General features: G+C 51.6%; 1 protein-coding gene across 8 annotated transcripts in view; it reads left to right on the top strand.

Annotated features, from left to right (window-relative positions):
* The first annotated feature begins 19,323 nt into the window (after window positions 1-19,323).
* gramd4a (GRAM domain containing 4a) overlaps window positions 19,324-27,354 on the top strand; it is a 229,354-nt gene continuing 221,323 nt past the window's right edge. For 7 of the 8 annotated variants that reach the window (XR_011596292.1, XM_070897409.1, XM_070897407.1 and 4 more), the window contains exon 1: window positions 19,324-19,563. Coding sequence is in view for 6 of the 8 variants with exons in the window: in XM_070897409.1 (XP_070753510.1) it covers window positions 19,529-19,563 (35 nt within the window). In the remaining 2 variants the exon portion in view is untranslated. The remainder of the gene's footprint in view (window positions 19,564-27,354) is intronic. The other variant, XM_070897406.1, reaches the window with a different exon arrangement.

Below are 27,354 nucleotides of genomic sequence, written 5' to 3'. Positions count from 1 at the left end.
CCTTGCTTGGTCCAAAGTGGATGACTTCACACTTGCCTATATTGAAATCCATTTGCTACAGATTTCCCATTCAATTAACCTATTAATATCTCTTTGTAATTTTATGCTTCCATCTACACTGTCTACAATGCCACATATTTTTGTGTTAGCTGAAAACTTGGGTATGTGGCTCTCGATCCAGTCATCTAAGTCGTTAATAAAAACAGTGAATAGTTGAGGCCCCAACACAGATCCCTGTGGGATGCCATAGTCATATCCTGCCAACTAGAGTATCTGCCCATTACCCTTACACTTTGTCTCCTGCTGTTCAGCCAATTTCCTAACTTGGTCAATAATTTGCTCTCAATTCCACAAGCTTCAACCTTAGCTAACAGTCTCTTATGAGGGATTTTATCAAATGCCTTCTGCAATTCCATATAAATAATATCTATAGACATTCCCCTGTCCACTACTTTAGTCATCGCTTCAAAAAGTTCAATTAGGTTTGTCAGGTATGACCTACCCTTTACAAATCCATGCTGGCTCTCTCTGATCAGCTGAAAATGTTTAATCACTCAATCCTTAATTACAGACTCTAGTAATTTCCCAACAGCAGATGTTAGGCTAACAGATCTATAATTCCCTGGTTTCCTTCTCTCATCTTTCTTAAATAGCGGAGTGACATGTACAATTTTCCAATCTAAATACATGATTCCTGAATCGAGAGAACTTTGGAAGATTATAGTTAGGGCATCTTCAATGTTATCAGCCACTTCCTTTAAAACCCGGGGATGGAAACCACCTGGACCTGGGAATTTGTTGCTCTTTAGTACCATTATTTTTTTCATTGCTGTTAATTTGCTTACATTAATTATGGTGAGTCCCTGACCCCAGTTCAAAATTAGTGTCCTTGGGATGTCCAGGATTCTATTCTCTTTCTCGACTTGCTCTTAACCACTCTCTTTTTCCGAACATAATTGAAAAAGTTTTCTGTTGATTTTGATATCCCTTGCAAGTTTCTTTTCATACTCCCTTTTTCTGGCTCTTATCTGTTTCGTCACATAGATACATAGAAATTTAAAGCGCAGAAGGAGGCCATTTCAGCCCATCGTGTCCACGCCGGCCGACAAAGAGGCACACGGCCCTCGGTCAGCAGCCCTGAAGGTTACATATAAACCTATGAACAATGTACAATGGCGGACAGGTGAAAAGCATCCAGCCCAACCAGTTCGACCTCACACAACACCAACACCCCATGCATCGCAACATTTTACACTCCACACCACATGGAGCCATGCGATCTCCTGGGAGAGTCAAAAAAAGAGATAAAAACCCAGGCCAATTAGGGAAAAAAATCTGGGAAAATTCCTCTCCGACCCTTCCAGGCAATTGAAACTACTCCTGGAGATTACTCTGGTGATATTAGATTCCCTGAAGTACTTACCATTGTATCTGCGCCAGCCAACAAGAGGTTATCCAGTCTAATTCCACTTACCAGCTCTAGGTTGTAACCCTGCAAGTTACGGCACTTCAAGTGCCCATCCAAGCACCTTTTAAATGCGGTGAGAGCTTCTGCCTCTACCACCTTTCCAGGCAGTGAGTTCCAGATCCACACAACCCTCTGCGTGAAGAAGCTTCCCCTTAAATCCCCTCTAAGCCTTCCACGAACAACCTTAAGCCTATGCCCCCTCGTAATTGACCACTCCACGAAGGGAAATAGGCCCTTGCTATCCATATATCCAGGCCCCTCAAAATTTTATACACCTCAATGAGGTCTCCCCTCAGCCTCCTCTGTTCCAAGGAGAACAAACCAAGCCTATCCAATCTGTCCTCATAGCTAAGATTGTCCATCCCAGGCAGCATCCTCGTAAATCTCCTCTGCACCCACTCTAGTGCAATCATGTCCTTTCTATAATATGGTGACCAGAACTGCAAACAGTATTCCAGCTGTGGCAAAACCAGTGTATTATAGAATTTAAGCATAACCACCCTGCTCTTGTATTTTATGCCTCAGCCAATAAAGGCAAGCATTCCGTATGCCTTCTTCACCACCTTATCCACCTGGCCTGCTACTTTCAAGGATCTGTGGACCAATGGTGGAGCAGTTGGAGGCGTGGCCTATTCACTTGGAGCCTGGAGCAGTGAGAGAAGGAGCTTGCTGCTGTTGCTCCTGCCTGGAAGGCCTTTGTGAGACCTGTGAAACAGCTCAGGAAGAGGAGGAAGGGGCTTACTACAATTCCAATTCATCCAGAGGGAGAGGAGGAGAGCTGAAAATTCAACAATCTTTAATACTTTTACAAAGAGTTGGAGAGAGGGGGAAAAAGAACAACAACTATCCAGTGTGGAAGGAGGGAGAAACTTCATCAACCAAAGGTGGGTGTGTTTTGGTGCATTCCCCTAAAGACTTTGTTGTATCGGTGGGGGGAGAAAAGAAGATTTCTTCGAGGCCCGGAACATCGCGGGGGGTGTGTGTGTGTGGAAGTGTGTGTGGGGGTCTTGCTTACAGCTAGGCCCCACACACCATTGAAGCACCCCTCCCCCATTGCCTAGCCTGGGATAGCTGGAGCTACCTGGCTGAAGAATCATTAATCACCTATTTAACATCGTTGGGAGCGTGTGCCTGGGTGGCTCCAGCTGCCCCAGGTGAAGACATCTTCTCCCCCCACCCGAAGACCATCTACAAGGACTGTGTTTTCTGCCATCTGGGACGTGCAACCCAAGAAACACCCACCCATCGCTGTGAGGGGAGACCTGCCCTCGCAGCTTTCCTCTTTCCCACCCCTTTCTCTTTCTCTCTCTCTCTGTCTCTCCCCTCTCTCTCTGAGAGCCCTTTCCTCCTAATTGAAAAAACAATTAAGACAACTGAGCAGAGGGAGCAAGGCCCCTCTCCAATTGTCAACTAGGGGAGAGGTGTGCCTCATTGAGAGCTCCTCTGCTCATACACTTAAACGAGGACAATTTAAGAACATTAAGGCCTGTGACTTTGGGGTGGGTGTAGCCCTTAAAGGGACCCCGTGATGGCGACTCCATCCACGCCGGTGGCAGGGCCAGCTAAGACGTACGCGCAGGCGGCGTCCACATCCATGGCGCCTCCTGCTGCCCTGCCACCGTTCAGACTTATAACAAAAAAACACGGGGTCAAGAGCTACACTCACCCCACAATGAGCATCGAGGAGTGCGTGCGGGCGGTGGCTGGGTTAGTCGGCCTCCAAGATGTCTGGGAAGGCTGTATTCTTCCTGGGGTCGGAGCGGGCGGTGTCCCTGGCCCTTGAAAAGGGGCTCACGGTGGGCGGGACGTTCCTGCCGGTGGACCCTCTCGAGGCCACCGCACAGAGGGTCATCCTTTCTAACGTCCCGCCCTTTGTTCCCGCTGGGCTCCTCCTCCCTCACCTACACCAACTGGGGGAGGTAAGGTCAGGGATCAACCCCATACCGCTCGGCCTCAGGGAGAACAGCCTGCGCCACGTGTTCTCCTTCCGCCGCCAGCTCTTTTTCCGGCTGGCGCGGGAGGAGACGACAGAGGGTAGTTTTAATGTGGTGCACGAGGGGTCTGCCTACCGCGTCTTCTGGACGTCGGACGGCGTGCGGTGCCACGCCTGTAGGGTAGGGAGGTGGGGCATGTTTGTAAGAACTGCCCCGCCTCCAAGGCCGCCAAACCACTGAGGGCAGCCAAGGCTGGCGCCGCCGCCACCCCTCCCCCTAGTAGCGTCCGCGTGCCGGGAGCTGTGGGTGCGCGGGCATCGTCGGGGGCCTTTGTTTTCACGGCCTCCGGCGGGGGGGAGGGAGAGCGTCCGATCGGAAAGAAGGCACGGAGGAAGGCGAAACATCTCGAGGCGGGTCCCCTCAGTGCGCCAGACAATTTGATCACCGCGCTCAGCCCAACCCTGTCACCGGCGAGCGCGGGGTGCCCTGAGCCTGTGCCCGAGCCCTTGACCAATATCACAGAGGGGCTCGGGCGCGGGCAAGATAAGAAAAAGAGGGGGGTGGAGCGGGAGGCCTCGGCAGACATGGAGGTCTCCCTGCCTCCGCGCACTCCCAGGAACAAAAGGAGGCGCCGCTCCAATGAGGCGGAGGGGGAACAACATCCCTCCGCGGAAGAGTCGGTGCCCGCCGCGTGTCCTGCGTCCCCCACCAGCGCCCCCAAACTGCGCCATAGGCGAGAAGAATCTGTCCCCGGGGAGGGTGGGGCAGTCGAGGCTGCCCAGCCTCTGCATCCCGGGGATGGCGTGGAAGATCTGCCTTTCGTGGGGGGCGCGGGGCGAGTGGAGGAATGCGTTGTCGCTAGGTCGAGCGTCCCGGGGACTGAGGCGGGCGGGGCCGAAAAGGCCGAACCTGAGCCCGCCCAGCCAATATCCAACTTCCCCCGGGATTTGCTTGACTCGGCAGAAAATGAAAATAAAAAAAATTTTAATAAACATCCACACGCTGGGCCGGGGAGTGGCAGCGGGAAGGGCGAAGAACACCAACACTCGCCCCCTACTTTGGAGCTGGGGTACTTGGAGGACCTGGAGAATTTCCTTAACCAGGTCTCTCCGTGTTCCCCGGTTCCTGGGGCGGAGGAGGAACCCCTTCCGCTGTCGCTTCCTGACCCGGCACCGCTTTTAAAAGAGCCCAGTGGGGACTCCTCTGCCGACGATCCTGGGGGTGGGATCGGGGCAGAGCCAGGGTCGGATGGAGCGGCCGGGCCGTTTGCCGTACCTCGTGCGGTCGACGGGCCGGCTGCTGGCGGCGACCTCCCGGAGGGGGACGGGGACTCGGTGGGGGACGAGGGAGAAGATCTCGAGTCCATCGCCAGTGAGGTGGCGGATCTCCTCGTGCCCGCCGCTGAGTCCCCCCTCATTCCTGCAAAGAAACTCCGGGACTTTTTGGTCCAGAGCCAGGGTCGCCGCAACCGAGCCCATCTGGCCCTGGAAAGATGGTCCGAGCCGGGGCTGCTCGTCGCGTCCGTCCGCGCCGCCGCTAAAACCATGGCCGCGGGCGGGCCCTTATCAAAGGCGCAAGGCCTTGAGCTGCGCCGGCTCAAAAGGTTCCTCGCTGGGCTGCTGAAGGAATGGAGGTCAACAAACGGCACCGCTCCCTCCCCCACAATAGGTTAGGTAGAGGTTGCACTATGCTTTTGTCATGAAGATAACCATAGCCAGCCTCAACATCAACGGCGGCAGAGGGGCACGCCGTAGATTTGACAATTTTTCGCTCCTGCGGGAGGGGAAATATGCGGTGTGCTTCCTGCAAGAAACCCACACCGTTCCGGGAGACGAAGCCACGTGACTCCTGGAATGGCAAGGAGAGGTCCGCATGAGCGACCTCACTATCACTTCTTGTGGGGTGGCCATCTTGTTGGTCCCGCATTTTCAGCTGGAGATCTTGGGGGTCGAGGAGCCCGTTCCAGGCCGCTTGCTGCACATCACGGTTCACCTGGGGGACGTGCCGCTCCATCTCGTGAACGTGTACGCCCCTCAGCCCGGCCCGCAGCAGACGCGCTTCTTCGAAGAAGTGTCCGCTCTTCTTGGCTCCGTCGACGTCGGCGACTGCATTGTCGTCGGGGGAGATTTTAACTGCACCCTCGAGGTGAGGGACCGCTCCGGTGCCCCGCAGAGCATGATGGCGATGGAGAAGTTGAGGGACCTGGTCGGGTCCTTCGACTTGGTGGACGTCTGGCGAAATCTCCATCCCGACTCCAGCGCCTTGACTTGGGTGAGGCCTGGAGTAGGATGGTCCAGAGTCGACCGCCTTTACGTGTCTCGGGCGTACGTTTCCTGCGTCCCGGCGGCCTCCATGCGGCTGGTGCCGTGTTCGGACCACCACCTGGTGTGGGCGGAGCTCGCTTCGCTTCGCGCGAGGACGGGGTCCGCGTACTGGCATTTTAACAACCAGCTGCTGGAGGACGTGCGGTTCCAGGACTCGTTCCGTCGTTTCTGGGCCGACTGGAGAAGGAAGCAGGGGGGCTTCCCCTCCTTGAGGCTATGGTGGGACGTGGGCAAGGCTCACGTCCACGTCTTCTGTCAAGAGTACGCGAGGGGGTCAACCAAGAGGCGGGCGGCCAGGGTCGGGCGCCTAGAAAAAGAGGTGCTCGACCTGGAGTCCCGTCTCGGTCAAGTCATCGAGGACCCGGCCCTGCGGATGGTGTACGAAGCGAGGAAGGCCGTGCTGAAGGACCTGCTGCTCGTCGGGTCCCGAGGCGCGTTCGTGAGGTCGCGGATCCGGTTCCTGCGGGATCTGGACCGCGGATCCCCTTTCTTCTACTCGCTGGAAAAAAGACAGAGTATCCGTAAGCAGCTCTTGACGCTGCTGGCCAACGACGGCTCTCTCGTCTCGGATCCGGAGGGCGTCAACAACAGGGCCCGTGAATATTACGGGGCTCTGTTCTCTCCGGAGCCGTCCAGCGAGGAAGCGCGTAGAGTTTTGCGGGAGGACGTGCCGAAGGTCAGCCCGGAGGGCGCCGAAAATCTGGAAGGTTCGCTAAGCCTGGCGGAGCTGACCGGCGCCGTCGACCGGCTCTCGAGGGGAAAAGCCCCGGGGCTGGACGGGCTGACCGTGGAGTTCCACAGGGCGTTCTGGGACGTCCTGGGGGGCGACTACGCGCGGGTCCTGGGGGATAGTCTGGCGACTGGGGAGATGCCCCTCTCTTGGCGCAGGGCAGTCATCGTCCTGCTGCCTAAAAAGGGCGATCTCTGCCTCCTTAAGAACTGGCGCCTCATCACGGCCTACAAAATCTTCGCCAGGGCGATGTCTGCTCGCCTTGGCACCGTGCTGGACCACATGATCCACCCCGACCAGTCCACACGGTCCCGGGCCGGACAATCCACGATAACATCCATCTGGTCCGGGACCTCATCCATCATTCCCAGGAGGCTGGTCTGTCGGTCGCCTTCCTATCTCTCAACCAAGAGAAGGCGTTCGACAGGGTGGATCACGACTATCTGTTCGGGACTCTGCGCGCTTTTGGGTTCGGGATGCATTTCGTCGCCCGGATCCGACTTTTGTACGCCGCTGCGGAGTGTCTGATAAAGGTTAATGGGTCCTTGACGGCGCCCCTTCGCTTTGGGAGAGGGGTGCGCCAGGGATGCCCCATGTCCGGCCAGTTATATGCCATCTGCGTGGAGCCTTTCCTGCGCCTCCTGCGGACGAAGTTGACGGGACTGGCTCTGCAAGGGCCGGGCATGGAGGTCGTCCTCTCGGCTTACGCCGATGACGTGCTCCTCGCGATAGAGGATCCCGCTGACCTGCGGAGGATGCGTGAGTGCCAGGAGATTTACTCGGCCGCATCCTCTGCCAGGATCAACTGGGAGAAATGTTCTGGACTCCTGGTGGGTCAGTGGCGGGTGGACTCCCTGCCGCAGGAGCTCAGGCCTTTTGCCTGGAGCATGACCCATCTCCTCTATCTGGGAGTCTACCTTAGCCCCGACGAGGAAGCCTGGCCGGCGAACTGGCAAGAGCTGGAGGCCAAGGTCGCCGCTCGCCTAGGGCGCTGGACAGGACTGCTCCGAGTGCTGTCCTACAGGGGTCGAGCGCTAGTCATAAACCAGCTGGTGGCCCCCATGTTGTGGTACCGGCTGGTCACTTTGACCCCTCCCCCTGCGTTTGTCACCAAGATACAGAAGAAGCTGGTGGACTTCTTCTGGAACAACAGGAAGCACTGGGTCTCTGCCGCGGTCTTGAGTCTCCCGCTTGGGGAGGGCGGTCAGTCGTTGGTGTGCGTCAGCACCCAGCTCGCGACTTTCCGTCTTCAGACCCTGCAGAGATACCTTTACGTCGAGCCCCCTCCTAGGTGGCGTGCTCTGGCGACGTATTTCTTCCGCCAGCAGCACGGCCTCAACTACGACACGCAGCTCCTGTTTGTGAGCTTGGGGGGGCGTCAGGACCGCCTTCCAGGAGCTGCCTGTCTTTTACAAGGAACTCACCAGGGTCTGGAACAAAGTCTCCACCAAGCGCAGCTCTCCACTGGCTGGAGTGGCGGCTGTCCTGCAGGAGCCGCTGCTCGGGAGTCCGTACCTCCAGAACCGAGGTTTTAGGTGGCGGTCGGACGAGAGGGCTCTGGCTGGTGAGGTGACCAGGGTCAGGGACCTGCTCGATGGCGGAGGAGCGGGCTGGATGGCGCCAGACACGCTAGCGCGGCGCCTAAATTCCGCCAACGTCCGCCGCGCGGCCGATGCCATCAAGTCGCTAAAAACAGCTCTGGACCCCGACTCCGTTAGGTGTGTCGAGGAGGCTCAAGCACGTGGGGAAATCCCGTCCGAACTGACCCCCGTCCGGACGGAATTCCTCATCGGCGCCAAACCCCGGAACCTCCCTCGGGAGCCGGCGCCTCACAACTTGAGCCGCCTCGAGGAAATCCCCTCTGTGCCTTTCAGTTCCGCGCGGAGGGGTTTCCTGTACGGGCTGCTCCTGCACACTCTCAACTTTGCCATCCTCGCCTGCCGTCCGGACACGCCATGGCGTACCATCTTGCCGTCCGGAGGAGGCGGGGGTCCCCGATGGAGGGCACTCTATGCGGGAGTCCTCCCACTATTTATCGGGGACTTGGCCTGGAGGGTGGTGCACGGAGCAGTGCCGTGCAATAAATTTTTAAGCCGTTTCAGGGGCTCCCAGGCCGCCTGCTATTTCTGCGGTCTGGAAGAGTCCATGTTCCATGTTTTTATTGAATGCACGAGGTTGCAGCCCCTGTTTTATTATTTAAAGGGGCTGCTCTTGAAATTCTGGCTGCACTTCAGTCCCACACTCCTGATCTTTGGGCACCCTGTGCAGAGGGGAACGGGTAGGTCCGAGGGCCTCCTCGTAGGACTGCTCCTGGGTACGGCCAAGGGTGCCATCAGCCGGTCCAGGCAGCGGGCGGTCGAGAGGGTCGGTCAACCTAACTGCCTGCCTCTCTTCCGCGCGTACATCCGCGCCAGGGTGTCCTTGGAGATGGAGCACGCGGTGTCCACCGGTGCGCTCGCGGCCTTCCGCGAGAGGTGGAAACCGCGTGCTGGAGGGACTGGAGTGCATCATCACGCCCGGCAACCAAATTTTTATTTGATTTTATGTTTTAAAGTTTAATTTGTTTTAATTGCCGGTGTTTTTAGTGTCCCCCTCCCCTTTTATAGGGGGCACTTGGAGAGAAAAAAAAATGATTTTAGTGCCCAAAAAAAAAACTAAAAAGAAAATCAAAAACACAAAAATAAAGGGGCCTTGAAGGTGTTTGGTGTGTCCCCCAGATCGTGGGGGGACACGATTTATTGATTTAATGTTTTAGTTTCGTCCCAAAAAGAGTTCTGTGGACCAATGGTGGAGCAGTTGGAGGCGTGGCCTATTCACTTGGAGCCTGGAGCAGTGAGAGAAGGAGCTTGCTGCTGTTGCTCCTGCCTGGAAGGCCTTTGTGAGACCTGTGAAACAGCCCAGTAAGAGGAGGAAGGGGCTTACTACAATTCCAATTCATCCAGAGGGAGAGGAGGAGAGCTGAAAATTCAACAACCTTTAATACTTGTCCAAAGAGTTGGAGAGAGGGGGAAAAAGAACAACAACTATCCAGTGTGGAAGGAGGGAGAAACTGCATCAACCAAAGGTGGGTGTGTTTTGGTGCATTCCCCTAAAGACTTTGTTGTATCGGTGGGGGGAGAAAAGAAGATTTCTTCGAGGCCCGGAACATCGCGGGGGGTGTGTGTGTGGAAGTGTGTGTGGGGGTCTTGCTTACAGCTAGGCCCCACACACCACTGAAGCACCCCTCCCCCATTGCCTAGCCTGGGATAGCTGGAGCTACCTGGCTGAAGAATCATTAATCACCTATTTAACAGCTCCAGCTGCCCCAGGTGAAGACATCTTCTCCCCCCACCCGAAGACCATCTACAAGGACTGTGTTTTCTGCCATCTGGGACGTGCAACCCAAGAAACACCCACCCATCGCTGTGAGGGGAGACCTGCCCTCGCAGCTTTCCTCTTTCCCACCCCTTTCTCTTTCTCTCTCTCTCTGTCTCTCCCCTCTCTCTCTGAGAGCCCTTTCCTCCTAATTGAAAAAACAATTAAGACAACTGAGCAGAGGGAGCAAGGCCCCTCTCCAATTGTCAACTAGGGGAGAGGTGTGCCTCATTGAGAGTTCCTCTGCTCATACACTTAAACGAGGACAATTTAAGAACATTAAGGCCTGTGACTTTGGGGTGGGTGTAGCCCTTAAAGGGACCCCGTGATGGCGACTCCATCCACGCCGGTGGCAGGGCCAGCTAAGACGTACGCGCAGGCGGCGTCCACATCCACGGCACCTCCTGCTGCCCTGCCACCGTTCAGACTGATAACAAAAAAACACGGGGTCAAGAGTTACACTCACCCCACAATGAGCATCGAGGAGTGCGTGCGGGCGATGGCTGGGGTAGTCGGCCCCTCGGCCATTGTCGCAGCCTCCAAGATGTCTGGGAAGGCTGTATTCTTCCTGGGGTCGGAGCGGGCGGTGTCCCTGGCCCTTGAAAAGGGGCTAACGGTGGGCGGGACGTTCCTGCCGGTGGACCCTCTCGAGGCCACCGCGCAGAGGGTCATCCTTTCTAACGTCCCGCCCTTTGTTCCTGCTGGGCTCCTCCTCACTCACCTACACCAACTGGGGGAGGTAAGGTCGGGGATCAACCCCATACCGCTCGGCCTCAGGGAGAACAGCCTGCACCACGTCTTCTCCTTCCGCCGCCAGCTCTTTGTCCGGCTGGCGCGGGAGGAGACGACAGAGGGTAGTTTTAATGTGGTGCACGAGGGGACTGCCTACCGCGTCTTCTGGACGTCGGACGGCGTGCGGTGCCATGCCTGTAGGGAGGTGGGGCATGTTCGTAAGAACTGCCCCGCCTCCAAGGCCGCCAAATCACCGAGGGCGGCCAAGGCTGGCGCCGCCGCCACCCCTCCCCCTAGTAGCGCCCGTGTGCCGGGAGCTGTGGGTGCGCGGGCATCGTCGGGTGCCTTTGTTTTTACGGCCTCTGGGGGGGGGAGGGAGATCGTCCGATTGGAAAGAAGGCGCGGAGGAAGGCGAATCATCTCGAGGCGGGTCCCCTCAGTGCGCCAGACAGTTTGATCACCGCGCTCAGCCCAACCCAGTCATTGGCGAGCGCGGGGTACCCTGAGCCCGTGCCCGAGCCCTTGACCAATACCGCAGAGGGGCTCGGGCGTGGGCAAGGTAAGAAAAAGGGGGGAGTGGAGCGGGAGGCCTCGGCAGACATGGAGGTCTCCCTGCCTCCGCGCACCCCCAGGAACAAAAGGAGGCGCCGCTCCAATGAGGCGGAGAGGGAACAACATCCCTCCGCGGAGGAGTTGGTGCCCGCCACATGTCCCGCGTCCCCCACCAGCGCCCCCAAACTGCGCCGTAGGCAAGAGGAATCTGTCCCCGGGGAGGGTGGGGCAGTCGAGGCTGCCCAGCCTCTGCCTCCCGGGGATGGCGTGGAAGATCTGCCTGTCGTGGGGGGCGCGGGGCCAATGGAGGAATGCATTGCTGCCGGGTGGAGCGTCTCGGGGACTGAGGCAGGCGGGGCCGAAAAGGCCGAACCTGAGCCCACCCAGCCTTTATCCAACTTCCCCCGGGACTTGCTTGACTCGGCAGAAAATGAAAATTTAATTTTTTTTTACATACATCCACACGCTGGGCCGGGGGGTGGCGGCGGGGAATGGGAAGAACACCAACCCTTACCCCCTACTTTGGAGCTGGGGGACTGGGTAGATCTGGAGAATTTCCTAAACCAGGGCTCTCCGTGTTCCCCGGTTCCTGGGGCGGAGGAGGAACCCCTTCCGCTGTCGCTTCCCGAGCCAGCACCGCTTTTAAAAGAGCCCAGTGGGGACTCCTCTGCCGACGATCCTGGGGGTGGGATCGGGGCAGAGCCAGGGCCGGATGGAGCGGCCGGGCCATTTGCCGTACCTCGTGCGGTCGACGGGCCGGCTGCTGGCGGCGACCTCCCGGAGGGGGACGGGGACTCGGTGGGGGACGAGGGAGAAGATCTCGAGTCCATCGCCAGTGAGGCGGTGGATCTCCTCGTGCCCGCCACTGAGTCTCCCCTCATTCCTGTAAAGGAACTCCGGGACTTTTTGGTCCAGAGCCAGGGTCGCCGCAACCGAGCCCATCTGGCCCTGGAAAGATGGTCCGAGCCGGGGCTGCTCATCGCGTCAGTCCGCGCCACTGCTAAAACCATGGCCGCGGGCGGGCCCTTATCAAAGGCGCAAGGCCTTGAGCTGCGCCGGCTCAAAAGGTTCCTCGCTGGGCTGCTGAAGGAGTGGAGGTCAACAAATGACTCCACTCCCCCCCCCCCACAAAAGGTTAGGTATAGGTTGCACTATGCTTTTGTCATGAAGATAACCATAGCCAGCCTCAACATCAACGGCGGCAGAGAGGCACGCCGTAGATTTAACAATTTTTCGCTCCTGCGGGAGGGAAAATATGCGGTGTGCTTCCTGCAAGAAACCCACACCGTTCCGGGAGACGAAGCCACGTGGCTCCTGGAATGGCAAGGAGAGGTCCGCATGAGCTACCTCACCGCCACTTCTTGTGGGGTGGCCATCTTGCTGGCCCCGCATTTTCAGCCGGAGATCTTGGGGGTCGAGGAGCCTGTGCCAGGCCGCTTGCTGCACGTCACGGTTCACCTGGGGACGTGCCGCTCCATCTCGTGAACGTGTACGCCCCTCAGCCCGGCCCGCAGCAAACGCGCTTCTTCGAAGAAGTGTCCGCTCTTCTTGGCTCCGTCGACGTCGGCGACTGCATTGTCCTCGGGGGGGATTTTAACTGCACCCTCGAGGCGAGGGACCGCTCCGGTGCCCCGCAGAGCTTGACGGCGATCGAGAAGTTGGGGAACCTGGTCGGGTCCTTCGACTTGGTGGACGTCTGGCGAAATCTCCACCCCGACTCCAGCGCCTTTACTTGGGTGAGGCCTGGAGTAGGATGGTCCAGAGTCGACCGCCTTTACGTGTCTCGGGCGTACGTTTCCTGCGTCCCGGCGGCCTCCATGTGGCCGGTGCCGTGTTCGGACCACCATCTGGTGTGGGCGGAGCTTGCTTCGCTCCGTGCGAGGACGGGGTCCGCGTACTGGCATTTTAACAACCAGCTGCTGGAGGACGAGCGGTTCCAGGACTCGTTCCGTCGATTCTGGTCCGACTGGAGAAGGAAGCAGGGGGGCTTCCCCTCCTTGAGGCTATGGTGGGACGTGGGCAAGGCTCACGTCCGCGTCTTCTGTCAAGAGTACGCGAGGGGGTCGACCAAGAGGCGGGGCCAAGGTCGGGCGCCTAAAAAAAGAGGTGCTCGACCTGGAGTCCCGTCTCGGTCAAGTCGTCGAGGACCCGGCCCTGCGGAAGGTGTACGAAGCGAAGAAGGCCGCGCTGAAGGACCTGCAGCTCGTCGGGTCCCGAGGCGCATTCGTGAGGTCGCGGATCCATTCCTGCGGGATCTGGACCGCGGATCCCCCTTCTTCTACTCGCTGGAAAAAGACAGCGTGTCCGTAAGCAGCTCTTGACGCTGCTGGCTGACGACGGCTCTCTCGTCTCGGATCCGGAGGGCGTCAACAACAGGGCCCGTGAATATTACGGGGCTCTGTTCTCTCTGGAGCCGTCCAATGAAGAAGCGCGCAGAGTTTTATGGGAGGACCTGCCGAAGGTCAGCCCGGAGGGCACCGAAAATCTGGAAGCTCCGCTAAGCCTGGCGGTGCTGACCGGTGCCTGCGACCGGCTCTCGAGGAGAAAAGCCCCGGGGCTGGACGGGCTGACCGTGGAGTTCCACAGGGCATTCTGGGACGTCCTGGGGGGCGACTACGCGCGGGTCCTGGTGAAAAGTCTGGCGACCGGGGAGATGCCCCTCTCTTGGCGCAGGGCAGTCATCGTCCTGCTGCCTAAGAAGGGCGATCTCCGCCTCCTTAAGAACTGGCGCCCGGTCCCCCTCCTCAGCACGGACTACAAAATCTTCGCCAGGGTGATGTCTGCTCGCCTTGGTGCCGTGCTGGACCACATGATCCACCCCGACCAGTCCTACACGGTCCCGGGCCGGACAATCCACGATAACATCCATCTGGTCCGGGACCTCATCCATCATTCCCAGGAGGCTGGTCTGTCAGTCGCCTTCCTATCTCTCAACCAAGAGAAGGCGTTCGACAGGGTGGATCACGACTATCTGTTCGGAACTCTGTGCGCTTTCGGGATCGGGACGCATTTCGTTGCCCGGATCCGACTTTTGTACGCCGCCGCGGAGTGTCTGATAAAGGTTAACGGGTCCTTGACGGTGCACCTTCGCTTTGGGAGAGGGGTGCGCCAGGGATGCCCCATGTCCGGCCAGTTATACGCCGTTTGCGTGGAGCCTTTCCTGCGCCTCCTGTGGACGAGGTTGACGGGACTGGCTCTGCACGGGCCGGGCGTGGAGGTCGTCCTCTCGGCTTACACCGATGACATGCTCCTCGCGGTAGAGGATCCCGCTGACCTGCGGAGGATGCGTGAGTGCCAGGAGATTTACTCGGCCGCATCCTCTGCCAGGATCAACTGGGAGAAATGTTCCGGACTCCTGGTAGGTCAGTGGCGGGTGGACTCCCTGCCGGAGGATCTCAGACCTTTTGCCTGGAGCACGACCCATCTCCTCTATCTGGGAGTCTACCTTAGCCCCGACGAGGAAGCCTGGCCGGCGAACTGGCAAGAGCTGGAGGCCAAGGTCGCCGCTCGTCTAGGGCGCTGGACAGGACTGCTCCGAGTGCTGTCCTACAGGGGTCGAGCGCTAGTCATAAACCAGCTGGTGGCCGCCATGCTGTGGTACCGGCTGGTCACTTTGACCCCTCCCCCTGCGTTTGTCACCAAGATACAGAAGAAACTGGTGGACTTCTTCTGGGACAACAGGAATCACTGGGTCTCTGCCGCGGTCTTGAGTCTCCCGCTTGGGGAGGGCGGTCAGTCGTTGGTGTGCGTCAGCACCCAGCTCGCGACTTTCCGTCTTCAGACCCTGCAGAGATATCTTTACGTCGAGCCCCCTCCTAGGTGGCGTGCTCTGGCGACGTATTTCTTCCGCCAGCAGCACGGCCTCAACTACAACACGCAGTTCCTGTTCGTGAGCTCGGGGGGCGTCAGGACCGCCTTCCAGGAGCTGCCTGTCTTTTACAAGGAACTTATCAGGGTCTGGAACAAAGTCTCCACCAAGCGCAGCTCTCCACCGGCTGGAATGGCGGCTGTCCTGCAGGAGCCGCTGCTCGGGAATCCGTACCTCCACGACCGAGGTTTTAGGTGGAAGTCGGACGAGAGGGCTGTGGCTGGTGAGGTGACCAGGGTCAGGGACCTGCTCGATGGCGGAGGAGCGGGCTGGATGGCGCCAGACGCGCTGGCGCGGCGCCTAAATTCGGCCGACGTCCGTCGCGCGGCCGATGCCATTGAGTCGCTAAAAACAGCTCTGGGCCCTGACTCCGTTAGGTGCATCGAGGAGGCTCAAGCACGTGGGGAGATCCTGTCCGAACTGACCCCCGTCCGGACGGAATTCCTCATCGGCGCCAAACCCTGAAACCTCCCTCGGGAGCCGGCGCCTCACAACTTGAGCCGCCTCGGGGAAATCCCCTCCGTGCTTTTCAGTTCCGGGCGGAGGGGTTTCCTGTACGGGCTGCCCCTGCACACTCTCAACTTTGCCATCCTCGCCTGCCGTCCGGACACGCCATGGCGTACCATCTTGCCGTCCGGAGGAGGCGGGGGTCCTCGATGGAGGGCACTCTACGCGGGAGTCCTCCCACTATTTATCAGGGACTTGGCCTGGAGGGTGGTGCACGGAGCAGTGCCGTGCAACAAATTTTTAAGCAGGTTCACGGGCTCCCAGGCCGCCTGCAATTTCTGCGGTCTGGAAGAGTCTGTGTTCCATGTTTTTATTGACTGCACGAGGTTGCAGCCCCTGTTTTATTATTTAAAGGGGCTGCTCCTGAAATTCTGGCTGCACTTCAGTCCCACACTCCTTATCTTTGGGCACCCTGTGCGGAGGGGAGTGGGTAGGTCCGAGGACCTCCTCGTAGGACTGCTCCTGGGCACGGCCAAGGGTGCCATCAGTCGGTCCAGGCAGCGAGCGGTCGAGGGGGTCGTTCAGCCTGACTGCCTGCCTCTCTTCCGCGCGTACATCTGCGCCAGGGTGTCCTTGGAGATGGAGCACGCGGTGTCCACCGGTACGCTCGCGGACTGGAGTGCATCATCACGCCCGGCAACCAAATTTTAATTTGATTTTATGTTTTAAAGTTTAATTTGTTTTAATTGCCGGTTTTTTTTAGTGTCCCCCTCCCTTTTTATAGGGGGCACTTGGAGAAAAAAAAAATATATGATTTTAGTGCCCCAAAAAAACTTTAAAAAAACCAAAAACACAAAAAAAACCAACAAAAAAAACAAAAAAAAAGGGCCTTGAAAATGTTTGGTGTGTCCCCCAGACCAGGGGGGACATGATTTAATGTTTTAGTTTCCTCCCAAAAAGAATTCTGTGGAAAAGCACTCCAAGGTCCCTTTGTTTATCTACACTTCTAAGTGGCCTGCCGTTTAATATGTATACCGTTTCCTTCTTAGCCCTTCCCAAGTGCATTACCTCACACTTCTCTGAATTAAATTCCATTTGACACTGTTCTGCCCACCTGACCAGTAGATTGATATCCTCCTGCAGTCCATGACATTCGTCTTCATTATCAACCACACAGCCACTTTTAGTATCATCTGCAAACTTCTTAATCATACTCCCTATATTCAAATCTAGATTATTGATGTATACCACAAAAAGCAAGGGACTCAGTACTGAGCCCTGCAGAACCTCACTGAAACCATCCTTCCAGTCACAAAAACATCCATCAACCATTACTCTTTGCTTCCTACCTCTAAGCCAATTTTGGATCCAACTTGCCACTTTGCCCTGAATACCATGGGCTTTTACTTTCGTGATCAGTCTGCCACGTGGGACCTTATCAAAATCTTTGCCAAAGTCTATATATACATCGTACACACTACCACTATCGACCCTCCTGGTTAACTCCTTGAAAAATTCAATCAGGTTAGTCAAACACGATCTTCCCTTAACAAATCCGTGCTGACTGTCCCTGATTAATCCTTGCCTTTCTAAATGTAGATTTATCCTGTCCTTCAGGACTTTTTCCAATAATTTTCCCATCACTGAAGTTAGGCTGACAAGCCTGTAATTACTCGGTGTATCCTTTTCTCCCTTCTTAAACAAGGGTGCCACATTAGCAGTTCTCCAGTCCTCCAGCACCATGCCTGAATCCAAAGAGGACTGGAAAATGATGGTCAAGGTCTCTGCTATTTCCTCTTTTGCTTCGCTCAACAGCCTGGGATGCACTTCATCTGGGCCTGGGAACTTATCTACTTTCATAGCTGCTAAACTCCTTAATACCTCCCCTCTCACTATGTTTATTTCATCCAGAATTTCACACTCCTCCTCAATCTGCATTGCCCCTTTCCTTTGCTGTTCTTTGTATCTTTCCTATTCAGGATCTGTGCTTTCTTTTAGTTTTATGCTGTCCCTTACCTCTTTAGTCGTCCATGGCTGTATTTTTTGCCAAGTAGAGTTCTTGCCCTTTAGGGGTATAAACTGGTCTCCTGTATCATGTTAATTCTTTTTGAATATCTCCCACTGGTCATCTGACATTTTACCCATTAACACATTTGCCCAGTTGACTGTGGACAGTCTCCCATTGAAGTCAGCTTGACTAAATCTAAAATCTTAGTAGATATTTTGCATTTCTCCATTTCAAACACAACATTGAACTCAATCATATAATGATTGATATTAATGAAAGAAAGACTTGGATTTATATAGTGCCGTTCATGGCCACCGGACATCTCAAAGCACTTTACAGCCAATGAAGTACTTTTGGAGCGTAGTCACTGTTGTAATGTGGGAAACGCGGCAGCCAACTTGCACACAGCAAGCTCCCACAAACAGCAATGTGATAATGACCAGATAATCTGTTTTTGTTATGTTGACTGAAGGATAAATATTGGCCAGGACACCGGGGATAACTCCCCTGCTCTCATAAGACCATAAGAAATAGGAGCAGGAGTAGGCCACCTGGCCCCTTGAGCCTGCTCCGCCATTTAATAAGATCATCAAAATAGTGGCATGGAATTATTTATGTCCACCTGAGAGGGCCTCGGTTTAATGTCTCATCCGAAAGATGGCACCTCTGACAGTGCAGCACTGCACTATTAGATAAATGTTCATGCACCGTTAGACTGTTAACTAAATATAACATGGCCTGCCCCCTTGTTGGTTCTAGGAGATATTGTTGCAGAAAACTGTCCTGAACACACACACACAAGAAATTCACTTTTTCTGACATGAGCTCGTCTGTTTATCCCAATCAATATGGAAGTTACTATTCTCCATAAAAAACACTCTGCCTTTACGACATTCTTGTTTAATTGCTGCAGTAAGACATTCTATCATTTCACAGCTGCTACCGGGGTGGGGGGTGGAGAGGGGGGGCGGCGGCCTATACATAATTCACACTAGTTTTAAATCATTTTCTATTTTATAATTCTATCTATTAAGTCTCGACTGCCTGCTTACCTCTTGTTATATCATCTCTTACCATAGAAGTAATTTAATCCTTAATCGCTAATGTTTCTCCTCCCCCTCTACCAGATTCCTTATGCTTCCTTATAACCTGGTATATTCAGTTCCCAGACTGACCCTTGCAGCCATGGCTCAGTAATGACGACCATGTCGTACCCTCCAAGTTGAATTTGTGCCAGCAATTCATTCAACACAGTATTTTAAGTGTGGTCCCACCAATGATTTATAAAGTGGCAGGATTATCTCACTATTTTGGCTCAGTATAAATATTTATAGATAACCCAACATCTGGTTTGCTTTACACACGGTCATCGAGCATTGTTGCAATAGCTTTAATTTATTGTTAATCAGGGCCTCCAGATCTCTTTCATTTTCCACGCACATTATATTCTTTTAATTTAGTTAACAGCCCCTTCCTGAATGTTTTATCCTCATATAACCCACTTTGCACTTCTCTACATTAAATTTAATCTGCCACCTGCCTGCCCAACTCCCGAGTATATTGAAATCCTCCTGTAGTTGACTGATCCTGTTGAGCTTTGGAGTCTACCATCTCATCCGCTCGCAACTTCCTCATCTTCAAAAGAAACCACGTTTTTAAAAACCCGAGCAAATTATCTAGCCACCCCCACCATTCAACCTCGGCTGGCTGTTTTAAAACAGAAAGTGCTATTTGGAGCTTGCAAGGTGCGTTCAGCCTTTAAGAGCGGGCGAATCGGAAAACCCGTAATGGCGCTTGGGGGGCAGTATTTGGAATGGGGTGGAGGAGTGGGCGGGGCGAGGAAGGAGCGATCGGGAATCCGGGCGGGAGGCTCCAGCTCCAGCTGTACTCCAGCGCCAGAGGGTGCAGCAAGCCTGGGCTTTGGGTTTGGCAGGCGGCCGGTGGCGCTGCTGTTTACCTGGAGCGGTGCGTGCGGCTGTTGTTGTGAATAGACACGCGCTCGTAGGCGCCACCAGGACCGGCACCACCGGACAGGACAGGACGCGGCTTTAACATTTAATGTCATTGTTGGTTGATAGCAGCGGCGGCGGGCTGGGGCTCGGCAGGTGTTAATGAAAGTTAGCTGTGATTTGTGTGTCAGAGCCGGGTGAGTGCCTTTGTTCCTCTTCATTACGTTATTGCCAGGTGTGGTGGCGGCGGCATTTTAATCATCTTTGCTCCCGTCCGCCGCTCGGCTCGGGCCTTTCTCGCACTTTCAGTTTCACGGCGGCAGAGCCCGAGCGATAGGCGGCAGCCGGGCGGGGGCTGGGGGAGTACCAGAGGGCCGGGGATGAGCGGCGCCAAGCCCCAGGCTCCGGCTTCTGACCCGATTGCCATAAGCCCTTCCTTTCCGCCCTATAAACCCGGGCGTCAGCTGCGTGTCAGTAACGGCAAAGGCTTTGTTTCCCCCCCAGTGCTTCCCTCGGCGGTGTGACGGGGAGGCAGCCTTTGGCTTGTGTTTGTTAATGCTAACCTATTGCTGTGTGTGTGTGTGTGTGGGTCGGGGGGAGGAAATCCTTCGATGTGATCACATCGAAGGTTCACATCGAAGGATTCACCCCCACACACACACGCCGCTTTTGTTCACTTTCCCTGCCGGTGGGCAAGGCCCAATGCGCCCCCTTGGCAACAGAAGGGCTGGTGTTGCTGTGCCGGAGATAAGCGTGGTCCCTTATCCTCACCCCCCTCATTTCACACAAATGGTTGGTGAAATGTTCGTGAAACCGTTTGAGTGCAAAACCAAAGTAATTTTCGAGCAACAATTTTCATTTCAATATCATCCTTGACATGTTTTTTGAATTGACAAGTATTTTCCCCATGGATTAAATGATGGCGAAGTACTTACTGTTGGTTTAATTTTTATTAAGTAAAATTTGGACCTCCAGCTTTGAGTGCTGTGTGTGATTAACGCAAAAACATTTAAAGCTGCAAGGTAATTCAAAAACAAAGCGGCGATTATGAATTAGTGTAGGAGTTTCGGCCACAGTGAAAGCATTGTATGGTGAACACTACATTGCACGTAGGCAGAACCAGGCAGAAAGGATGCAACATAAGAATGAGAGGTTATGGTTATGCAAGAAGGCTTGAAATATTAGGGCTTTTTCACATCCCATAGAGGAACTTAAAATAATCCATTAAAGGATTCCAAGATTAGGCAAGGTTGAGATGATGCATAGTGAAAGATTGTTTTCACTGGTTAGTAAATCAGTAACCAGGAGACATAGCCTCAAGATTGTCACTAGAAGGGGGAAGTGAGAAGATTTTTTTCCCCATACTGAGGCCTATTGGAGTATTGCCACAAATGGCTGTTGAGATAGAGCATAGAAAAAAAATTGAAAAAGTATTTTTAATGGAAGACCATAAAAGAGCAGGGAAATAGGATTTGAGTAGACAGCTCCCGTTGATCGGCTAGTACAGGCAGGAGGGAGTGAATGGCCTTCTGCGCATCAATTTCTTGATCCTCAGTAGCCCTTGTTTCTAATTACTGATACTTCCTATTCAGTAATCAACTACTGAGTTGAATTTGGACATTTGTTGAATATGAAAACAGAAAAATAAGTATGTTTTTAATTTTGTTTCATGGTTTATCTTGTAATTTAATTTTCTTGAATGGTAATTGCACTGGTTGTTGGATTACCATTTCACATCTGAGTTTTATTTTAAGGAAAATCTCTCCGAGACATTTGTGTAAAAGAGCAACTTCATAACTTGCTTACTTCTGCAATCCTGCTAAGTTATGCATCTTTCACTCTTGTGAACCTGGTGTAAGTTGTCTACATTGATAATAGAATGATCATTTCTGTAGAGTAAAATTGCTGCAGCAGTACTGCTAAACAGTTGAACATGGGATAAAACAAACAACATATATGATCTGTTTAATCAAACTTATAAAAATAAAGATTTACATTTTTATATAGTGCCTTTCACAACCTTGGAATGTCCCAAAGTGCTATAGGGCCAAACAAATACTTTTGAAGTGTAGTTACTGTTGTAGTGTAGGAAATGCAGCAGCCAATTTGCACACAAGTTCCACGATCGTCAATGAAATAAATGACCTAATCATCTGTTCTAGTGATGATAGTTGAGGGATAATTGTTGGCCAGGATACCGGGAGAACTACCCTGCTCTTCTTTGAATAGTGTCGTGGGATCTTTTGGGGATAGTGAGAGGTTAGACAGGGCCCCCATTTTAACGTCTCATCTGAAGGATGACACCTATGACAATGTAGTACTAGAAGTGTCAGCCTAGATTATGTACTATGCAGAAAAACATCATGTAGGGTGTCAGCTTGATAGATCTGTGTCAGATCTGTCATCTCTTGTACATTAGATGGACAGCACGAATATGCAACTTGAAATGTAGCCACACTTTTGTGTTTGTTTCTAAAATCTCAAGCAAAACAGTAATATTAAACGGTAGTGATGATGTGTTGTACTGTCACTCCTGCAGTGTATTTGGAGGTTTGTATATGTTATCGTTACTGAAGTGTTGCAAGTTATTTTTCAGTATATTAATAGCAAGAGGTTACAGTAAAACCTGAGTTACAGTCAGTTCAGTGTAATAGCACTATTTCATGTCACAAGAACCATGTTTCTCAACTCAAGCTTTTACAATCATGTTTGGTACTGTACTCTTGTATTGCTTGTTACAATGTACAGTAATGATACAGGTGGACATTTACTTATTCTAACTATTTTACAGAAATAACATTATTTTGCTTTTCATTATTGCTGACTCATTAGATTTAGAATATTTCAGCTCAAATGTCCTGTGAATTTCCACTGTATTAAATATGAGTAAATTAATGGTATCTGCCACGGCATTCTTTTTGGCTTTTGGACAACAGGTGAAGAAATAATTTTTCTCCTGGTGGCCTGTTTGTATATTTTTTGAGTGTCTGTAAAAAGGAAATGTTTTCAATATGTATTAAAGGAGGGTAAATCAAATGTTGTGCATGATCTAGGTACCAGTGGCTTGTTGTAGCTGTCTGGCTCTTCTCTTGAGTAGTGTACTCTCAGTGGTCATATTGCATTACCTCTTGCTGTTAATTCATTAACTGGCATGGCCCCAAGTTATTGGAATTGGATAGCTCTTACAATTTGTGATCGAAGTACTGTAACAACAGGTTTGGAGGATATTTGTCGTGCTAACTTGAATTTGGGAAGTAGGAAGAATATTATAAACGAGGATTTTTACACACTCAAATGTAGTGTTTCTCCCCTTCCCCCAGCAAGAATTAAATATTTTTGGCATTTGTCCTATGTCCCACAGAGCAGGAAAATGTACCTCCGGTCATTTCATCAATATTCTTGGGTGAAAATGAGACTGCTTTTAGCACACAATCTCCAGAAAGTTAGTAAGATTGGCAGCTGCCATGCTTGTAGGTTGAGATAGTGAAGAGGCTATGGGGAGCAGAAAGGAAACATGAGGCAAATGAAAATTGTTGGATGTGGTATACATAGTGTATTTCTTTTTAAGAAAAAAATGAGTAAACTTTATGCAATGAAGATAAAGGAAGTGAAATAAGAAAATAAAGCTGAAATGTAGTCATTGGAAAATAAATTGAAAGACAATTGAATTAGGGGGCACAGCCTCAAAATACGGGGGAGCCAATTTAAAACCGAGTCGAGAAGGAATTTCTTCTCCCAGAGGGTTGTGAATCTGTGGAATTCTCTGCCCAAGGAAGCCGTTGAGGCTAGCTCATTGAATGTATTCAAGTCACAGAAAGATACATTTTTAACCAATAAGGGAATTAAGGGTTACGGGGAGCGGGCGGGTAAGTGGAGCTGAGTCCACGGCCAGATCAGCCATGATCTTGTTGAATGGCAGAACAGGCTCGAGGGGCTAGATGGCCTACTCCTGTTCCTAATTCTTATGTTATGTTCTTATGTTATGTTATTTTAAAATATAACTCTTCCCAATCCCACATTTTTGTGCACCGACTTGTTTTTAATTGGTGAGGAAAGAAGAGAGACAAAGAAAGGGACATTTCTTTCCTGCTTTCTTGCTGCATACTAGTCGCTTAACAAATAATTCTTTGTTAAAAACTATAAATAACTTACAAATGAATTATAACATACATTGCTTTAATTGATGTGTTTTCCATAGCCCCTCACTCAACGTCAATGCGTTCCTATCAATAGATTTCCTTTTCTCCTCCCCATTTTGTGGCAGTGCATCATTTTGTTTTACTCAATTGCAGTTGCATAGAATTACAGCTCAGAAACACATCATTTGACCCAACTGGTCTCTTCCAGTGTTTCTACTCCTCACTCTTAATTACCTCATCCCACCCTGCCCCTGTATGCACTATTTTTTTCTCCCTCAAGTATGCATCAATGCTATCTGCTTCGGCCTTTTAGATAGTACATTGTAAGGGAAAGATTACATTCTTCATAAATACACAATGATAATTAAAAAAAACATTAAACATTGTGGCACTTGTTTCATTGTATACTCAGAAGCTATGTCTCTATGTATGTGCTTAATTTGTTTTTATTTTAACTTGCTACTCATTTGCATTGAGGCATTCCCTGGGAGGACAGGTGCACCAACATCAGTGTCCTCGTCCAGGCTAACATCCCCAGCATTGAAGCACTGACCACATTCGATCAGCTCCGCTGGGCAGGCCACATAATTTGCATGCCAGACACGATACTCCCAAAGCAAGTGCTCTATGCGGAGCTCCTTCACAGCAAACGAGCCAAAGGTGGGCAGCGTAAACGTTACAAGGACACCCTCAAAGCCTCCCTGATAAAGTGCGACATCCCCACTGACACCTGGGAGTCCCTGGCCAAAGACCGCCCTAAGTGGAGAAAGTGCATCCGAGAGGGTGCTGAGCCGTTCGAGTCTCAACGCCGAGAGCATGCAGAAATCAAGTGCAGGCAGCGGAAAGAGGGTGCGGCAAACCAGTCCCACCCACCTCTTCCCTCAACAACTGAAGGTCCTACCTGTGACAGAGTCTGTGGCTCTCGTATTGGACTGTTCAGCCACCAAAGAGCTCCCTTCAGGAGTGGAAGCAAGTCTTCCTCGATTCCGAGGGACTGCCTATGATGATGATGATGATTTTGTACTGTCAAGTTGTTGCTGGGAAAAAATGGTGGTGTAAATAAGGTGGTGCATACCACTTGGGTGAGTTCAACTTGGCTGTACCCTTGCTGTTAATATATGAAGAGACTTGCATTTATATAGTGCATTTCATGTCCTCAGGACATCTCAAAGTGCTTCACAGCCGATTAATTACATTTTGAAGTGTAGTCACAATTATGTGGGCAAACACAGCAATCAATTTGCACATACCAAGGTCCCACAATGAGATGAACACCCACTTCAGCTGAACAAAAACAACATACTTTTGGCCTTGGAAAATCTGAAAAAAACCCAGAAAACGCTAGAAATCTCAACGGGTCAGGCAACATCTCTGGAGAGAGAAAAACAGAGTTCATGTTTCAGGTCAATGACCCTTCATCAGAACTGGCGAAATTCTGTCCAGTTCTGACGAAGGGTCATCGACCTGAATCGTTAACTCTGTTTCTCTCGCCACAGATGCTGCCTGACCCGCTGAGATTTTCTGTTTTTAGCGCACTTCATATGTTTTGGTGGTGTTGGTTAAAGGAAGAATCTTGGGCAGGGCACATAAAACTCAACATTCCTCTTTTTAAAAAAAAAAGCATCACGGAGTCCTTTACATCCACCTGCATCTGCAAGTATAGCATCTTGGTTGAAAGATAACAGCTCTTACAATGGAGCACTCTCTTGGTACTTTAGTGAAGTGTCTGCCTGTACTATGTAAACCAGCCTGTAGTGGGGCTTGAGCTTACAACTTTCTGATTTAGAAGCAAGAATGCTACTAATGAGCCAAGCTGACACTTTACAGATTAATAATATACGGTTAATTCAACGTAGATTGCTATCGGAAGCAGCCATGTTTCTTGGACATAGACTGACTGAAATCCTGATGCATACTACGAATGGGCCAACAAAGCAGTTTTTGGTACACTTACCCAGTATGGACCTCCACATATATTGGGAAATTGTTGCTGTTTGTGACTTCACTACTCTTCTTCAGTTGTTTTAAAGTGAATTAGCCTGCTGTAGGAATTATTTACCAGTACAAGTGGGGAGGCTTCTACAACTTCAGGATCTACAGTTAGTATTGCAAGTTACTGCAACATAAATGCAATATTACTGTTCCAAATGTATACCAGATTCACTGAACGGAGTGTCCATTTGGAAAATTAAACATTGCAAACTCCAGATTGGTTTAGGTGTTGGTCTTCATTACTCCTAAGTTATTTGGTCAGCACACGTTTTGAGAGATGCATTGTATTCGCATAACTCCTCTGCATGTATTCTTTGTCGCTAGTCTTGAAGATCAGCTTTCCCATTTCCCGTTAGCCTGAATACGCATATTTTCCATGTTGACATTTGCTAACTTTTCTAGTTGTATTGTTCCATTGACGACCTTGCCCCTTCATTTGACATTGATAATGGAATGTGTCCTATTGATCTTTGTTGTATCTACTTATGGTTCCAGTATTCTGTTGTCTGTTATTTGGCTTTGGGCAACAATCTATTATAAAGAAGCTTCCAAACATACTTGAGTATCCTTGCGAAGTGACCAGACCTATTTCTGATCTTAACTGCAATTACAATATTCTAACATACTCATGCTTTTGCTTTGTTCATACAACAGTACAAATTTGTAATTTCTGAATGATTCGTTATATTAAATTATTGAGTTACAAAAAACCATGATATCAATTACTATGACTGTTCTATGATCTGGTTAGCATATGAGAAGCTCGTCCTATAGTTATGAAATGTATAGTACTCTCATTTATGATATGAGGTTTTGGTTAGATTTTAATACATTGTTTAAATGGTACTGTAACAAAATTTGCTTTTTGATTCACTTGTTAAAATAACTAAACTTTATCAAGAATTGGGCTAGAAATGTCTTATTGTGGCCAGCATCGGCTTTGAATCTGACCTATTTTGCTGATCTATGTTGCTGTTTGTGGGACCTTGCTGTGTTCATATTGGCTGTCATGTTTTTCTACATTACAATAGTGACTACACTGCAAAAGTACTTATTTGGTTGTCAAGCACTTTGGGACATCCTGAGATCATGAAAGGTGCTATATAAATGCAAGTTTCCTTCTTTCCTTTCCTTTCTTCATCTATCGGGGTTTTTAGTAATTCATGGGATGTGCTGACAAGGCTGGCATTTATTGCCGATCCCAAATTGTCCTTGAGAAGGTGGTGGTGAGCCACCTTCTTGAACTGCTACAGTCCATGTGCTCCCACAGTGCTGTTAGAGAGGGCGTTTGACCCAGAGACAATGAAGGAATGGCGATTTATTTCCGAGTCAAGATGGTGTTGTGACTAAGCTGGAAACTTGGAGGTGGTGGTGTTCACATGCACCAACTGCCCTTGTCCTTCTAGGTGTTAAAGGTCACGAGTTTGGGAGGTGCTGTCAAAGAAGCCTTGGTGAGTTACTGCAGTGCATCTTGTAGATGGTACACACTGCAGCCACAGTGTGCTAGTCAGTGGTGGAGGGAGTGAATAAGGTGCCAATCAAGCTGGCTGCTTTGTTGTGGATGGTGTCTAGCTTCCTGAATGTTGTTGGAATTGCGTTCATCCAGGCAAGTGGAGAGTATTCCATTACACTCCTGACTTGTGCCTTGTAGATGGTGGAAAGACTTTGGGGAGTCGGGAGATGAGTCACTTGCTGCAGAATACCCAGCCTCTGACCTGCTCTTGTAGCCACAATATTTATATGACTGATCCAGTTAAGTTTCTGGTCAATGGTGAACCCAGGATGTTGATGGTGGGTGGATTTGATGATGGGAATGTCGCTGAATCTCAAGGGGAGATGGTTCGATGCTCTCTCTTG

This window comes from Pristiophorus japonicus, chromosome 13 (genome assembly GCF_044704955.1).
Source record: "Pristiophorus japonicus isolate sPriJap1 chromosome 13, sPriJap1.hap1, whole genome shotgun sequence".
Classification (NCBI taxonomy): Eukaryota; Metazoa; Chordata; class Chondrichthyes; family Pristiophoridae; genus Pristiophorus; species Pristiophorus japonicus.
Note: the sequence above shows the minus strand (reverse complement) of the source record. Positions and strands in the feature narration are given on the sequence as shown.